General features: G+C 40.9%; 1 protein-coding gene across 2 annotated transcripts in view; it reads left to right on the top strand.

The window, feature by feature from the left end:
• Positions 1 to 17,774, top strand: part of Grid1 (glutamate ionotropic receptor delta type subunit 1) — a 705,187-nt gene that overhangs the window by 464,736 nt on the left and 222,677 nt on the right. For both annotated transcript variants that reach the window (XM_090346710.1, XM_090346711.1), the window contains exon 6: positions 9,871 to 10,041. In XM_090346710.1, coding sequence (XP_090202836.1) covers positions 9,871 to 10,041 — 171 coding nt within the window. The remainder of the gene's footprint in view (positions 1 to 9,870; positions 10,042 to 17,774) is intronic.

Below are 17,774 nucleotides of genomic sequence, written 5' to 3'. Positions count from 1 at the left end.
GTCAAGGTCTAATATCCGAAGGTGGGATTCTCTGGACATCACAGGGAGATCTTTTGGAAATGCTGATTCTGATATGCTGGGCCTGGGTGGGACCAGAGACTCTGCATTTTTAACAAGTTTCAAGATGTTTCTGCTGTGGTTAGCTCATGGACTGTGCCAATCCTGGGGCTTAAACTCAGAGCCTGGACGTTGTCCTAAGGTTTTGTGCTCAATGTTAGCATTCTACTACTTGAGCTACAATTCCACACTCAGCTTTTTGGTGTTTAATTAGAGATGAGTCTCATGGACTTTCCCGCCCAGGTTGGCTTTGAAACGAGATCCACAAACGTTACCCTGCTCAATAGCTGGGAATATAGGTGTGAGCCATCAGGGCCTAGTTCACACCTATAGGAAGAAGATGGTGATGATGATGATGATGATGAAGATGATGATGATGATGAAGATGATGATGATGATGATGATGATAATGATGTGTGTGTATGTGTGCTGATCCTGAGATTGGAACTCATGGCCTCATGCTCTTTTACTTACCTCTTTTGCTCAGTGCTGGTGCTCTACTACTTGAGCCACAAGTTTACTTTCAGAATTTTTGCTGGTCAACTGGAGAGAAGAGATTCAAGAGCTTTTCTACATGGGCTGGTTTTGAATCTATACCTCAGAACTCAGCCTCCTGAACAGGAGTAGTTATTGGCATGGACCACCTCCTCCTGGCTTATTATTATTAAGTAAATGGACAAAGGAGTTTCAGTTCATTGCATCAGTTTCTTATTACAATGCATCTCTATCAGTGTCACTTCTTCGATCATTCTCCCTCTCATTTATCCCAACAGGACTCCTCCTTTCCCATTTCCTAGTTCCATGTTTACATATGTTCACATATGTTCACAAAGAGTATTATAACTATATTGTTGACTCTTCCTGTGTCACGGATCACACTTGGATAAATAAGGATGGTCTCTCTGCAGTTTTCTATAGCTTACATCAAAAGGGAGACTCAGCAGCAGTCAGTGAGGTTTTCTGAAACAAATAGGGAGACAGGGTATGTCTCTGAGCAGAACTACCATGTCATCTTCTGCCCCAGAAAGGTAAGCAGAACCAAGCTTTGAGGGTGTCCTACCACCCCCCCTTCCTTTCATATCTCCCTGGAACTTTGGTTCACCTTGATCTGTGTACCCTGATATGCTATGAATGCAGCAGACACTCCCCAAATTCTGTTGACTTGTCTGGGAGTAATTCTTTCATCACAACTTTATTGAATCCTGCTTCTATTTTCTCCATGTTTTCCAAGCCAGTCTTGTCTATGAAATTTCTCTACTATCATTAACTTTAGATTACTGACACCATAGATTTTTTTAAAGGGGAATAAACTTTATTATTTCTCCAGAGATGGAATAATGCTAGTATCACACAGATGTTTGATAGATTTTGGTCTTTCTAAGGAATAAAAAGAAATGACTAACAGTGTGATTGCATAGCCCTATATAAGTTTAGAGATCCATATAAATATTTAATAACATTTCTCCCTGATATGGGGTGGTTCTGAAATTTTACTGAAGTCTTAAAATTAGACAAAAATGTGTTTGTGTATGAGGGTAATATCCACTTCGTCAAAATGTATATTTAGAAAAATGAGATCCTTAGTATTTTAATTGCCATTCTGAACATTTCTTGTCATAAAAATTTATCCTCTTTGCTGCTCTGCCTGACTTAACATGAGATTTCTGCCGTGATTCAATCTATGTTCAATAAACTGCTTCTAAGATGCTTAAAAGGTCAGATGATAGAAGACACCCCCACACAATTGCCATTCAAATATTGCTCTGGTTGAAATATCAACTTTTAAGAAATTTAAAATACAATGGAACTTTGTGCTATACTGCATTACATGTCATATTGGACTCCTTATTATTCTGTTTTGTTTTTTTTTAATTAGACTGTCAGAGAAACCTAAACCAAGCTTTCTTGAATGGTCTGAGAATGTATTATCACAGAGGTACTTTCAGGGCTTTTGGACTGGTCCTGGTAAGGCAAAATGGTCACCATGTAAAGATCAGCTTGGGCTATACTTTGAAGGTTTGGGGAATGGTACAAGTGGTAGAATGCCTGCTTAGCAAACCCCAGAATCATTATCACCAAAGAGAATCCAATGAGGTGTCAGGCAGGAAGAGGAGAGTCAGCAAATCCTCAGCCTCCCCCAACCCCCACCCAGTGCTCTCAGTGTGATGTGTCTGCTCTCAGGTAGAGTTTGCCTGGGACACAAATATCCAGTCAGGAAGGTATAGACTCCTCCAGGTCTTCTTTGAATTGCATAAACCCTTTCAGAACTCACTAAGGAAAATCTCTTCCCATCTCTTCACTCAGAAATGGGGTCATGATGCTCATTTACAACTCTCCAAACTCTGTTCTGACATGTAATTGGGACCAGAACCCATAGGATGCCTTCCTGCTATGGAGAAGAGCAGTCACCTCCCACCTCCAAGACGCTGATTGTGGGGGGAAAGTGCAGATGTGTTAGGACAATGTAGAAGAGGAAGGGGGAATCCTGTCAGGAAAGCAGGAAAAAAAAGGTTCTTTCTTTCTGTTTACCAATTGGCAAAGCAGCTGTATGTGCATCACACTTTATTTTTATTTTTATGTTTTGGTAGCTAATAGGATATAAGAAACTTGTGGACTTCCTGCTGGTTTTGAGTCATAGTTTTCTGATCTGAACCTTGTGGGTGGCTGCGATTACAGTTATGAGCCAATCACGCCTGGCCATACCTAAGCATTTTTGATGCTATTACATACCTCTACTATAAGTGTATCTTATTTTGTATCATCTTTCTTTTTTCTTTTTTTCTTTACTCAGTTACCTACATTTATACATAGAATGATGTCATCTCATTAACTTAGTCATTTACTTACAGCTGCATATTAGACTATTTTACAAATTCTTTTGCTTTCTTGTTCTCTTTCTTTCTGCTGGTCGTGTGGTTTGAACTCAGGGTCTGGACACTGTCCCTGATCATTTTTGCTCAAGGCTAGTGCTCTACCACTTGAGGCCACCATCCAACTTCTGGCTTTTGTGGTGCTTAACTGGAGCTGAGGTTTCACAGACTTTCCTGCCCAAGATGGCTTGGAACTGTGATCCTCAAATCTCAGCCTCCTAGACTGAGTGGGAGTAAGAAAGGAGCAAAAAATCTTTAGTTTCTGTTGTTATAGTGTATAGGAAATAGGATAGAGAAGAACAAGTCCAATCCATCAGACTCTGAGTTTGACAGATGCAGAAGTCCTATGTTATGTTAGTATCATTTTCATTTTTCTTCCAGTTAGAAAAAAAGGGGCACTTTAAAAACCATTCATAGCCTCCCTATCAATTGCTCATCAACTTTCAGGGGGAGGTTGAAAGATTTTTTGAAAAGTCAATGCAGCCTATGGGTTTTCTCCACATGAAAATGTGCACACACTCATATTCATCTCATTTTTTGAAATGGTGAACCCCTGTGAAGTCAACCATGGGCCCTGGCTGAAGACACACATTTCCTCTGAACAGAAGCAATCAAATCTCATTCTCTTCCTTAGCATGCTCTACAAGAAGGACAATTTTGCTTTCAATCAGTAAATTAAGTATGTGCCTTCTGGGAGAATGGGCGATTTGGCTTTTCTTTAGAATTCTTCTAACTTTTCTTTGGCCTTAACCCTTCGAGAGTAAAGTAGAGATTTGTAGAGGTTTCCTAATAATTTATTTGACTCAAGATACATATTTTTCTAAGCTTCAGTATACATTCTCAGTGGAGAACTGGAGATAGTATTTTTATTATTCAGTGCACGAAGCAATTTCTCACATTTTATTGTACTCATAGCCATTTTTCCTATAAGTATGCTACAAGGCACAAAAGAGTCTGTTCCCCCTATTTCTTTCTGATAATGGGTATGAAGAATGTGATGTTAACTTGAGACCATAGCCCTCTGTATTTCTGTCCTTCCTTCTGTACTTATTCCATTGTTAAAACAATCATAACAAATCACAAATATGTATTGTTTCCCACTGAAAATAGAGACATATCCAGCAGTGTTTTACTGCCTCTTTATCCAGATTCTGTCACCAGTTAAGTGTTCCAGATACTCAATTTTAACTGTTTCTAATGATAATCCATTGACCTTCAGGGCTAATTTCTTGAGTGAGTGGTGTAGAAGAAAAAAGATTTATGGTGTAAACTGTAAGATTATAGGAGGTGAGGGTAGTCTTAATTCATAATATTTCTTCAAAGGAAGTCAGATGGAACCTACAGAGAGCTTGTCCTCTTGCATCTACCAGAGTAGATGACGCAAGAATCCAATTAGGATTTGGTCAAATGGAGGAAATTATTCATATGTCTTCCGAGTTCCTTATAAATAGTGCTTTTTCTAATATTGATGACAGTGAACTTAGGGAAAGGCAGTCAAATGAAACAAGTATAAATTATAGCATAATAGCTGGGATTTAACCAGTCATACAGCCAAGACATATGGGGAGCAATTTGGGGCACAGGTGTGTGTTCCAGAAAAAGAATTAGGATCATGAACTAAAGAATCTGAAATACATACAAAAGGTTTAGTAGTACGTTGCGATGGAAGAGTAATTAGCTTGAATGACACTCCCAAATGGGGGAAAAAAAGCACTAAAATAGCTGAAAATGGTATATTTAAGAAAAATCAAATAGCAGCTGTCAAGAGTAAGAACCATAGAGACACAACATAGAAAGAAAATGGAAACTCTTGGCAAGATGCGAGCTTCAAATTTAATGTTTGTCCTGAATGTCTTGGCCAAGCTGTTTTTGTGGGAAACAGGACATAGAAGATCAAGTCAAAGGACCACCTTGTGTAGAGCCCAGTGTCAGACTTCTCCCTAGCTCTGGTAACATATCCTCATTCTAAGAATTAATGAGAAACAAATGCAAGGGAAAGTTCCCATTTTCACTTCAGAGTTGCACGGAAGGGACATTTTCTTAAAAACTGATGACTCATGCAGGTTTGTGCCCCAAGTTTATGTTGTTTGTGGGGTCTAAGGGAACTCAAAGGAGAGCTTAATTTACAGTGGTTTAGATGGGCAGTGAGGAGGAAGTAGATTGCAGGCAAACAGTTTCTGAAATAATGTGAATGGCAGCTAGACTCAGAATTCTTAGAGAAGTTATAAGAACAATGAGACCGAGAAAGAGATAAAGAGAGAGGCATAATCTCTGACTTACACTATGAAAGAAATGTACTTACATATGTCTTAAAAATAGTGGTGTATGTGCCTTGAAAAATAAAAAGCAGAATTGAGGCTAGCTAAACCAAACACAGGGAAGTCACAAATCCTAGTAAGTTAAAAACCTTACAAGGAGACATTACACATCAGAGTGGACCTACAGAGAAAAAGATGGAAAATACGAAGGCATTACTTAGACTATAACCACAGAAACAAAAACATGAGAGGTTAAGACACATGGAAGATAAGTAACAATATTTAGCATATTTTTGACTAAATTTCTAAAAGCAAGTAGGAGAAAGTGAAGTAGAAAGAATATTAAAGGACATTATGATTTATAAGAAGAAAACAAACCAGATGTAGCAAGACTAAGGATCAAGAAGATGACAAAAAGTTCACATCTAGCCATATCACAGAATGACACTGTAGGAAACCAAAGACAAATAAAACCTGAAATGTATTTACAGAAAAATGACAGACCATATACATATTTAAAAAAATTTGTGTGTGGTAGGCTAAATATTTGCCTATGACTATATTCAAGGCCTAGTCTTATCTTTCAGTTCTTTTTTTTTTCATTTTCTGACAGGAGAAGCAAGGTTTAATTGTTGATAATTAAATTAACAACACATGAAATTGGCTTGTATAAGTTCATACTGTTAATATATTTCATTATCTTTATATAATTTTTATAAAGGGCTACCATTCAATAAATCAGTTTATAAGTACAATGCAGTTTTTTTTTATTCTCAACTATTTATTTTGTGATAATTTGTTATTACAGCTATAGGAAACTAGTATCTGCATAATAATGGAAATCTAAGATAGTGTCATATTGCCTTCCATGACAGAAGAGAGAGTGGTTAACCTACAAGTGTACCTTTAAAAAATGTGTTGTATTTATACATTTTCATGTTGAACTGAAATTCCTTTGTGCAACTATTTAAAGAATATAATAAACAAATTTAAAGAAGAATAATATCGACATGGCCTGAGGCTAGCTCTGGGCAAAAATATAAGATTCTGCTAGGAAAATAACTAAAGCAAATAAGTGCTGGGGGCATAGCTAAGTGTTAGAGTGCTTGCCTAACAAGCATGAGTCCCTGAGTTCAAAAGACACAAAACCACGAATAAGATAAAAATGTTTTTTCTATTAATGGAAAAAAAAATAAAACAAAACTGAGTCTATAACCACAATTCAATATGAAAAGAAACTCAGTAATGTACCCCAGAAAGAGAATTTTGTCACATGTAAGGCTTGAAGTCTAGTCAATAAAGTCTAACCAATATGCTAATGGATACTTAGTACAAAGGCACATGTGCAGTTTATAAAACAATGTGGCTGGAGCGAACTAGAAGAGCACAAAGAAAGATAGAATGAGACTAATGTGCCATTGACACATTGACACATTAGTTGGCCCACATTAGCTGGTCATGGGAAGCTCACATTGTTGAAGAGAAATACGGAATGATTTTGCTTGTGCATTCCAGTGAGCATTGTGTCTGATGTGTTCTGTTACCTCACTGTCTTCTGAGAGTGCTGTGTTACCCAGTGGCTTGTTTCTTTTCTCATCAACTGTAGTCCTTGGTGGGGTGGGGGGAAGATTTTTCTCCTGGTACAAAGGGAAAATGTTTTCTGTTTTAATTGAATGCTTAAATTACCCTGTGTCTCCATAGGATGATTCGGAAGTTGGGGCCTCTCACTGTGGTCCAGATATAACAGCTAGGAACTAGTGGGCAGGAGTGAGAAAAACTTCAGTGCTACCCTAGGGGCCTAGCAGATACATTGGGACAGGACCAGGGCCTGCCATATTGCTGCCAGAATGGACTGATCAGATAGACTCAGAATTGGGAAGAGGGAAAGAAGTGGGGGCTATTTGTTACCATGGGTTCCCAGATTGGACATGTTTCTGGAGAGAGAGGAATAGTCCAGGGGGAGTATAGGAACAACTAGCAAGCAGAGATGGAGTGGATTCAAGCCAGGCCAGGTGACACAGGATGGTCCACACGTTCCAACAGACTCTCATGGTGGAAGGCATATGGTAGTTAATGGCTTGGCAGGACGCTGTGCCAAGTCTTTTAGAAGTCCTGGGAAGGCAGAAGGAAAGGGCAGATCAGGGAAGCTGAGAAGACTCCCACTCCCTGGTTCACAGAGTCATTCCCCCAGGGCTTGTGAATTGCCAGGAGAGACGATGGTTGTTCTAGGCTGTCTTGTAAGTCAACTCCCAGGTTTCCAGGGTCTACCAGGGTCTATAGATTTGCTTTTGAAAATGAGGAAACATGAGAAATTTAATAAAAGGACTTCTAGGAAATGACTGTCCTGTAATAGCCTCCTCAAGATGTGGGAAAAAAGAAATAATATGAGACACACCCATTTCCCCTCTGAGGGGTGCTAGCTCTGATTCACTTCTTTATGGGAAATTGAAGTGGTGTTTCATGATATCATGCAATTTTTAGATAAGAAGCTTCTCAATTTCTTTCTTTGTTTCTTTTCCTCCTCCTCTTCCTCCTCCTCCTCCTCCTCCTCTCCTCCTCCTCCACTTCTCCTCCTTCTCTTCCTCCTCCTTCTCCTCTTTTTCTTCTTCCTCATCCTCCTTCTATGCCAGTACTATGTCTTAAACTCAGCACCTCATGCTCTTGATTAGCATTTTTCTTTTCTTCTTATGGCTGGTGCTTTATCACTTGGGCCACACCACCATTCTGCTTTGCTCTGGTTAATTGGACAAGAATCTCATAGACTTTTCTGCCTGGGCTTGATTTGAATCTGGATTCTCAGATCTCAGTGTCCTAAGTCAGGATTACAGGTAGAAGTGACCAGTACCTAGCTCCTCACTTTCATATGGTTTCTGGAATAGTAGATAGCTGGTGTACCTGGATAGGTTGATGATATGAGGGTGTGATTTCTCTTATCCTCTGTCTGTGCTCGGGGTAGGGCCTTGGTCCCAAGAGTGGCTGGGGCAGAGCTGACCATGTATATCCAGATTCAGCTTTATCCTTTACTGTGCTCCTTGAAACCTGCTGTGTTCTGGGTCTGTTCTGCATAACTAGTCTTCTTACCTTGGATTGTCTATTGCTCCAATCTAGCAAGTTCATCTTCCTTCAAATAGACTTGTCTGGAACATTGTCTTGAGAGATTCTAGCACAAAAACAGCATGAAAAATTTGGATAATTTAACTTGATGTGATCTCTGCAGGCCAGCCTTCTTGGAGACTACAGATTATGCCACAACTCTTTGTATGCCACAACTCTCTTCCTGATTCAGCATGGGACTTTAACCTATTGTAACCCTTCCCTGACATGTTTCCTTAGACACATCCTAAATACATTGTTTACTGTCTTGCTGTGGTTTAAATGATCACTAATTTCTAACTACTTTTGGAATGCGTCATCAGTCATCATTAATTTCTAACCTCATTAGCTCTATTTACACCACTATAGAATTTCAGCTTGGGTGATCTGTAAGGAGAAAAATTTAAAGCTCATTTTAAAATACAATTATGCATAGGTAAAGTCTTCACATGTAACCAGCTGCCAGTGGAGACCATGAGCTGAGACTTCAATTAACCTAACTATTCCTGTCCCATTCATGGAGTGCTTGATGTGTATTCATTGTCATCTTATAGCATTCTGGGTGTGTGAACCCCATATACCTCTGTTGGGGTCCTGGGTTCAAGACCTATTTTTGATCCTACTTATGATCAACCCCCTCTGATCACAAATGTCCCCACCCCAGGCCCACCCCAGGCCGGTGGAGCCTGTGGCACTGCACATCTGGTGAGGGCTCCACCCTGAACAGAGTTTTTCTGTCCTGTACTGCAGCCAGTGTAGCACCACAAGCTTCCCGGCTGTACTCTGCCCACACATATGCAAACACTGTGCCTAGTAAGTTCAGCTTCAAGTTCAGTATGTGAGACATTTCTCATGGCCTCTGAAGGCCCCTCCTTTTGCAATGTCTGCACCTGAAGGCAAAATGGAATGATACTAAAACATACTTCACTGCATTTCTAGGGTTGTTGTAAGCATCAAATAAACAAAGGCATGGATAGCATCATTGGTGTTTCAGTCTCTGAGACACTCGGTATATATTTCATCTAGTAATGGAAAAGGAGAGGTTCTTGGGACAGAACTGTGGGTGACTCCTGTTGTATCACTAGTGTTAAATATAGAAAAAACACCATACAGGATGATGGGTAGATTTTTGTGGAACAAATGGATATAGTTGTGAATTTTTCATTGGAAGAAACCCCAACAATCTAAGTAGGAAAGAATTCTAGGGAACACATTGTGTTTTGGCTAATCAAGTCAGAGAAACTTGGCTTTCCCTGATTACATAAGTCTGATGACTCCCAATAGAAAATACAGCAGTACATCTGGCTAAGTAATGCCTACTTGTATCTACTGTGAGCTGTGACAACACCGGTTGCTAAAATCTTGACCTGTGGAAACCAGCCTCTGACATCTTTTAGCCTCTGACATGTTTGTATTTTTTTTTTCCACCCCCTCTGGTGTAGAGGAAAAGCTAAAACAATTCTGTGTATACCTAAGGGCTAACAAGTATTGCTGTAAATAAATAAGAATATGTGTGACCTGAGCCTCATCCCTTGATCTCTTTCAAATTATTCATGAATGGATAGTAAGCACAGATGTGATTATTTCTGTAGGAAATCAGTGACCCCGAGATCCTGGATCTGGTCCACAGTGCCCTTGGAAGAATGACGGTGGTCCGGCAAATCTTCCCATCTGCAAAGGACAACCAGAAATGCATGAGGAACAACCACCGTATCTCTTCTCTGCTCTGTGACCCTCAGGAAGGCTACCTCCAGATGCTCCAGGTCAGTGTGGGATATACAATTCCGTGGGGGGGGGGTAGGGTACATCTCACTTACACCCTTGGCTTGTGGCCCAAAATGTTCTGGGGTTTCCTGGGTATGAGCTGAATGCTATTGCCAACCACTTTTAATTACTAAGACCTCTGTCATTTGCTAAAATTGAAACCAGTCAGCTGGACAGTATCAGCAGGCCACTATGTTTGTTGTTAGCAAGCAGAAAATGCTAGCACACAGTGGGCCTCTAGTATTTTTTTACATATATAATTTATTGTAATTAATAGAAGGGTTACATTATATTTGCCAGATAGAAGGTACATTACTTCACAAACATTAATACCCTTTCTCATATTTTGGTCCCCATTTCCCTCCCCCCACCCAGCACCTCATCTTCTTTTTCCCCCTTCCCTATCCTATTTCAAATAAACAAATAAACATATATACAATATATCAGATAACAAGGTGAAATACTGTAACAATATGAGATAACCAAGGAACAGCAAAAGAGATGAGAAATAACATAGTACATTAAGGACAACAATCATACATGATATGGCTTTTATTTCTATATCCTGGAGGTTCTTTCATTTAGCGTCATCCTATATGTATAGCCACACTTTTAACAAAAGGATTTATATTTTGTAATACCCACAGAATAAACTAAAAAGAGAAAAGAAAAAGACAAAAAATTCAAAGGTAAATGAACCTAAGACCTAAAGAAAATAGAAAGGGTGTGTAAGTCTCAAAACAAGCAAATGAAAATCATGCTCATTGATAGTGAAAGAAGTAGAAAATAAATGGGCAAAATAGCATTTATAAAAACTGAGAATCCCCTGAGTTGGCAAAGCTAGATACTAACAGACACCTATTTACACTGTAGTTCTTGGGGAGTCCATTGACACACATGTGTAAGATAAATTTGGGCCTCTAGTATTTAAAAGTTATACCTCTTGGTCACTGGTGGCTATAATCCTATAATCCTAGCTACTCAAGAGGCTGAGATCTGAGGATTGTGGTTTGAAACCAGCCCAGCAGGAAAGTTTGTAAGAGTCATATCTTCAATACTAGCTTTGAGTACAAAAGCTCAGGAACAGCACTCAGGCCTTGATTTAAGCTCTAGGACTGGCACCAAAAAAAGAAGAACGTTATACCTTTGTGGGGGAAGAGATTGCTGTTTCTCAGGCCTTGTTATTGACTTTTTGAAGGGATGGGTTTATTGGGCAGGGCTAGAGGTAGAGAATGCCTTTGTGCTCTTTCTTGTAAGAAGTCACTCATATGGACACAGAACATAAACATGCTAAGGAACTTGGAACTTCCCTAGCACATCTTCTGAATGCTGAGGCTCAAGTTATCCAGGGAGCACTGCTGGGCGAGCACAGCCAGGACCTGTCCACCTACTCCGTGTACCTTCCCAGGCAAGCCCTACAAACTATCTACAGTTAGTCCTTTCGCTACTGTTCCGGCACATGTGAATTCTATCTCAGCTCATCTAGTAGCCTAGATGGAATAGCCTAGCCTAGCCAATGCCTAGCTTTGGAATAGACTGGCATCTTCCTGCCTGATATGACGGGTAGTTTTCTGTCTTGATGTTTGAGGACAAGGAAAGAAATGCTATAGAGTCATGCCCTCTGGCTCCCCTGAATCAATTTCACTATTAGTGCTGCACTCAGTAAGATGATTCTTGATGTCTCTCTGTGTTTAGTTCCAGCTCTAGTGCTTAAACTGAAGCTGTGGGCTCTGTCTCTGAGCTTTTCTGCGCAAGACCAGTATGCTACCACTGAGTTACAGCCATACTTGTAGCTTTTGGGTGATAAACTGTAGATAAGAGTTTCACAGACTTTCCCGTCTGAGCTGGCTTCGAGCTGACCTGAGATCCTTGGATCTCAACCTCCCAAGTAACTAGGAATATACGCATGAGTTGCCAGTGCCTGGTAATTGTTGATGTTTTATAGGAGCTGTGGGACAGAAGGAAATTCCTAATTGGGTTTTTAGAAGTTGTCTGGTCCTTTGTATGTGTGAAATGCTCAGCATTCAGCATTTGAAACCAATCCACATTCTTTATTCAAGTAAGGAACTTACCAAATGTAGGTAGCAGAAGCCCAGGGTTCAGGTCAGAGTTGGCTGAGTCTCAGCCACTCACAGGACATCTTTGATGTCAATATTATTGTGGAGGGGTTGGGGAAGGAGGTCTCACATTTCAAGGGGTAAGTTATTAGAATCTCAAATGGGTTGATAACATACATAATTTGCCAAAACATTGAACCCACGATGCTATTTTATATCAGGAGAGGGGAGGAAACATGGATCAGCAGATAGTACACAGGAGAAATAGGTTCTCAATGGCTGGGAAAGACAGCAGGAACTGAATTTAGGTGGAATAAATGCCCTCTCTTGGTGTCCACCGCTCCAAGGTATAACCAATCAGCTGAATGGGCTGGATGGAATGTCTGGGACTTCCTGAAGTGGTAAAGGGTTGGCAAGAGAGTAGCCTCTTCATGGACCATGAATTTGAACTTGAACTTGTACTCATAGCTCAGAAAGGCCTTTGGTAAAAATTTTACATTTTTGTTCTGCTTTGCTTTTGTTCTCTCTGGCCTATTTAAGAAATAACAATGACCAAGTATGCTGTAACAGTGATCCTGCTCATGTGTCATTTCTGCTCTCCATGTGGATGAATGTGACACTAGACAAGGGGTCCACACTGTGTGCCTGCCCTTCTCGATGCATAATGAGAGGAGAAACCTTTGCCCTGAACGAAGTGAAAGCATGTGCACCTCCAACTCCCTGGAAGGCCTCTCCAGCTCTTCAACCCTTTGAATGGCTTCATCCCTCTCCAGTCTTAAACCATCTCTTCCCTGGCCGTACCTCTGTCCTTCTATCCACATCTCCAGTTCTTGCTACTCAAACCACACTCCATCTTCAGGGATCACTTCCTGTTGCACAAAAGTGGGTGACATAGTTTAGGGCAGGGGAGTTGACAGTGTTTCGTGTTGAAGTATGTAATGAATCTGTTTCCTACAGACAAAAATATAAAACGAAGTGGGTTTATAGCAGGCACATTGGATGCAAACAATCTGGCCACGGAAGACTAGAAGGCTGGCTGAGGGGCCAGGTCCAGGTGAGGGCTTTCTGATATGACATATATCCCCAAAGACATAACAGAATTATCCAACTAGGAATTCTGAGGTCCCCTACCCTTCTCTGTTCCAGGAGCTAAACAAAGAGAAAAACTGAAAAGCAAAAGATCAGAGAGAGCTTGGAGTTACAGCCATAGCAGCAGCAGGACAAGGACCAGATTTGCTTGGGCTCAAATCCCATTAACTCTAGTTACGAACCACTTAATGATTGTTATTTATTTGTCATTCTGTGCCTCTGTGTTTTGCTCTGTCAAGTGGTGACTAGAATATTACCTATCCCCAAGTGTCATCATGAAAACTGAGAGAACATGTGGAAAACATTTAGAACTATTACCATTATCATTGTCATTGAGGCAGGAGGAATGTATGTTCAGAGTTTCCATGGAAAGGATGAACATGGCTGTTTATCCATCCATCATCCATCGATCCATCCATCCATCCATCAATCCATCCATCCATGTATGTATGCATGCATCTATCTATCTATCATCCATCTATCTATCTATCTATCTATCTATCTATCTATCTATCTATCTATCTATCTATCTATCTATCATCTACCTAGCTATTATGCATATTTATGTATACCTGCATATGTTTGTCTATCATTTATACCTAGTTTGCATATTGCTAACTATATAATATGTTCCATTTTCTTCCTAAGCGTATTTTTAAAAGGATTATCATAATAGAAGAGTAGCTCCTATCTTCTCAGCTTCTGTCTCAAGCTTTATCATCTCTCTTTTATCCATGTCAGTTCCACAGATTCTCAGTCACAGGTTGGAAGAGGACAGGCCATGTTGCTGATTCCCATGTAACTCTTCATTGGAGACCCTGTTTCTTGAAGGCCCTCCATAGGGGATTCTTGGGTAAACGTGTTAAAAATGTAGGGCTTGATACAAGTCAAATGGTCTCTAGAAGTCTCCATGTAAAACACTTTCTTAAGGAAATCTCTGGTGCATTTTCTTTCTCAAATGGGGGATATGATGGGGGCAGAGAGGGGAATGAGATTTATTTACTCCTCCTGAAACTTGGGAAGCTTGTAGATTCTCATTTACAAGCCAATCACTTCAAGTTTCCTCAGGTATGATTACTTCTGTCTTCTCTAATGACAGTGTAGAAGGCAAACTAATTTCTACTAGCCTCTAGCTGTGAGATTTATCGAGAAGACTCTAAGATGTTTAGAACAGCCAACTGAAGGGGAAAAAAATTGATGCCACGGATTATTAACTTTGTCTTGACAAAATTAATGAAAATCCTCCCAGAAATGGAGCTTCTCAGTCCATCTTAGTGCCTTCCCCAGATCGCTCTTGGTATGACAGTAGTTCAGGAATCTTTGGGTGCAAATGGCTCAAACCGCTAATCCTAGCTACCCTGGAGGTTTAAGACCTGAGGGTCCCGTACTGAAACCAGTCAGCTTGGGCAAGAAAGTCTGAGACTGTTATCTCCAATTAAACTCCCCCAAAATGCTAGAGGTAGAGCTGTGGCTCAAGTGGTAGTGCTCCAGACTTCAGTAAAAACAGCTAACAGACAGCACCCAGGTTCTGAGTTTGAGCCCTAGTACTGGTACAAAAAATAAAAATGAACAAGTAAATAAAAAGAATGGAGTATATATTTTTTTTCCTGCAAGTTCATTCATCTTCTGGCTTCTCCACTGAATTGAACTGGCCTCAGAAACTCTATCTTCCTCTATTAAGCCTGTGGTCAGGGCTATCTGTGTTTGAACACCCACCAAGAACTATTATAGCAAATCAATTTGGTTGCTGTTTAGTAGAATGCAAGTCCTTCGGAAGAAAAATATCTAAATAAGTGGCTTCTCATGGCTCCCAAAGTATTGTATTTTCCAGCATGCCAGGGTTGTTGTTTATTTTTCCTTACAAAGCAGTGTCTGAATTCAGTGTTTCTCATTCTTGTTTTCTTGACACGTTAGTTTAGGGCTTGTCTGACTCAGCCAGTAATAAAAGTGATAACTGGCCCCTCAGAACCCCAAGACTTTTGCTGAGATTTCACAGTCAGCCTTGATCCAAAGAGACTCTGGATAGCACCCTATCTTCAGAATTGCATTTCCCTGAGACTTCAGGTCTGTAATGATCACATTGCCACTCCATTTATATTCAAATGTGTTTCCGAAGGATGACCAGCAAATGAGGTAAACTATATCATCTGGCCACTATGACCAAGAATTAAGCTGAAGGGGCTAATAGAGTATTGTTACCGAATATTCCCCAGGGGTTGAAATTTCTCTTTTTTTATGCATTTAAATGTTGTTGATGGTTTGGTGGAATCATCCTCACCCCATATAGTCATTTTATTAAAGCATTTCATTTCCCCTCCCTTCTTAACCAATCTTATTTGTTTTTTTGCTGATACTGGGATTTGAACTCAGGGCATTTGTCCTGTCCCTGAGCTTGTTTATTTCAAGGCTATCACTCCACCACTTGAGGCACAGCTCTACTTGTGGCTTTTTAAAGTTGTTGTTGTTGTTGCTTTTATTTTTTGTGATCAACTAGACATAAGAATCTCAAGGACCTAGTGCGGTGGCTCTCACCTGTAATGCTAGCTACTCAGGAGGCTGAGATCTGAAGATCAAGGTTCAAAGCCAGCCTGGGCACTAAAGCATGAGACTCTTATCTCCATTTAACCACTAGAAAATGGGAAGTGAAACTGTGGCTCAAGGGGTAGGGCGGCAGCCTTGAGCTAAAGAGCTCAGGGACAACACCCAGGCCCAGAGTTCATGCCCCATGCATCTCAAGGACTTTCTTCTGGGGATAGTTTCAAACTGTGATAGTCAGGTTTCATTGTCCGTGTAACTTGGATGGCAGATGTGAGCCATTTGTGCCTGGCTCTGATCCCTAATCTTTAGAGCTTTCTATATTTTACAAGGTTTCTATTGATTTGTCATAGAAAGCCACCCTCCGCATCCCTACCTTCTCTCCAGAGACTTGGATTTCATGTCACTTTCAATATTTCATTAATTGTAAAGATCCTACAGGCGCATTTGACAGGCAGGTTAGGGTGGTGTGTGTCAGAGACCAGTGCCCAGGTAAACAGAGCTGTGCTGTTCTACTTCAGGTGGCCACATGTACAATGGGAGTCCTGGGTACAGATAGATTCCTTCAGATTCAGTGGTGAGCGAGCCTCCTGCCTCCCCTTTGCCCTCTGCCACCATCTGCTCTAGCCTCTGGCCAGGCTCAGAACAGGTTGGTTGGCAGCAGTTTGACATGAAGATCTAGCCCGGGGATGGTTTCCTTGAGCTGTGGCATCTGGATGTCAGATTGCCCCTCCCCCTGGGCCTACTGTCCATTGCTTATTTGACATTGCTGGCTAACCAGAGACTGTCTGAAGATCCTGTTAAAGGTCAGTGGCTGCTGTTTGCCTCTGAGATATCTCCTGAACAGCCCACTTTGCTTGATTAATGATGGAGGGCAGAGATTCCTAGGCTCTTTAGAAGCCTGGAGGAAGGGAAGAGCCTTTCTTGATGAAAATGTTTCCCGCATATCCAGCTTTTGGTTCAGGAAGATAATGGTCTGGTGTAAGATGCAACTGGTCTCTGTGGTTTTGACCTTGGCTGACCATTCAGCATCTTATACCTTCAGGGTTGATAATGCAGGTGCATAACTATCCTTGATCCCTTAGAGCAGACAGGGACACAGCTAAAGTGCCCTTATAAGTCTTCACTGGAGTCACAGATTTACTATGGGGAAGACAAGCCTCAGTGCCTGGGAGGCAGACAGTCTGGCGCATCCTCCTGTCTAGCCAGGACCTCTGTCTTCCTGGCTGATGGTGGACAGATGCTGGCATCTGCTGCCTTCATCAAATGGGCTTGGATGAGCTCTGTGGACGAGCTCAGCACATATCATGTAAGGGCTGATATTTCATGACCTCAGGTCCTAATCTGTATTGCAATAAGTGAAATGGGCATCTGGGCTTTCAAAGGGCTAGCCTCCACCTGCTATGTCCTTGCCCAGACAGGGAGTAAGTCATTTCTTGAACTAATAAGGTAATAAATCCTCAACTACACAAAGAAGCTGTTAGGGAGTGTCTGAATATTGTATCCACTCAACTTCTGTATGTTGAAACCTGATCCCCAAGTTGATGGAGTCAGGAGATGGAGCCAACTTTTATGACCTAATGCATATGTGAAAAACAAGAGGTCATCAAACTACAGATCTTAGAAATGGGCCAAACTAGACACTTATGGCTTACTCCTGTAATCCTAGCTAATCTAGAAGCTGAGACCTGTTCAGAGCCAGTTCAAAGCCAGTCTGGGCAGAAAAGTCTTTGAGACTCTAACCTCCAATTGAAAACCCAAAAAGCTGAAAGTGGAGCCATGGCTTAAGTGGTTGAATTCTAGACTTAAGAGAAAAAGCTCAGAAATAGCACCCAGGTCCTGAGTTCAAGCCCCAGGTCTAGCACAAGAAAAAGGAGAAAAAAATGATGAAAGAAAGAAATGGACCTATTACTGTCTAAAAGGAACCAGAGCTCTTCACTTCTACCACGTGAGGACCCAACAAAAAGGCATCTTCTGAAAGTCAAGACATAGGCCTTCCACCAGACAATAACTCTGATAACCTTTGAGCTTGGAAGTCCATTCTCCTAAAC

This window comes from Megascapheus bottae, chromosome 15 (genome assembly GCF_031878675.1).
Source record: "Megascapheus bottae isolate mThoBot1 chromosome 15, mThoBot2.hap1, whole genome shotgun sequence".
NCBI classification, from domain to species: domain Eukaryota; kingdom Metazoa; phylum Chordata; class Mammalia; order Rodentia; family Geomyidae; genus Megascapheus; species Megascapheus bottae.
Note: the sequence above shows the minus strand (reverse complement) of the source record. Positions and strands in the feature narration are given on the sequence as shown.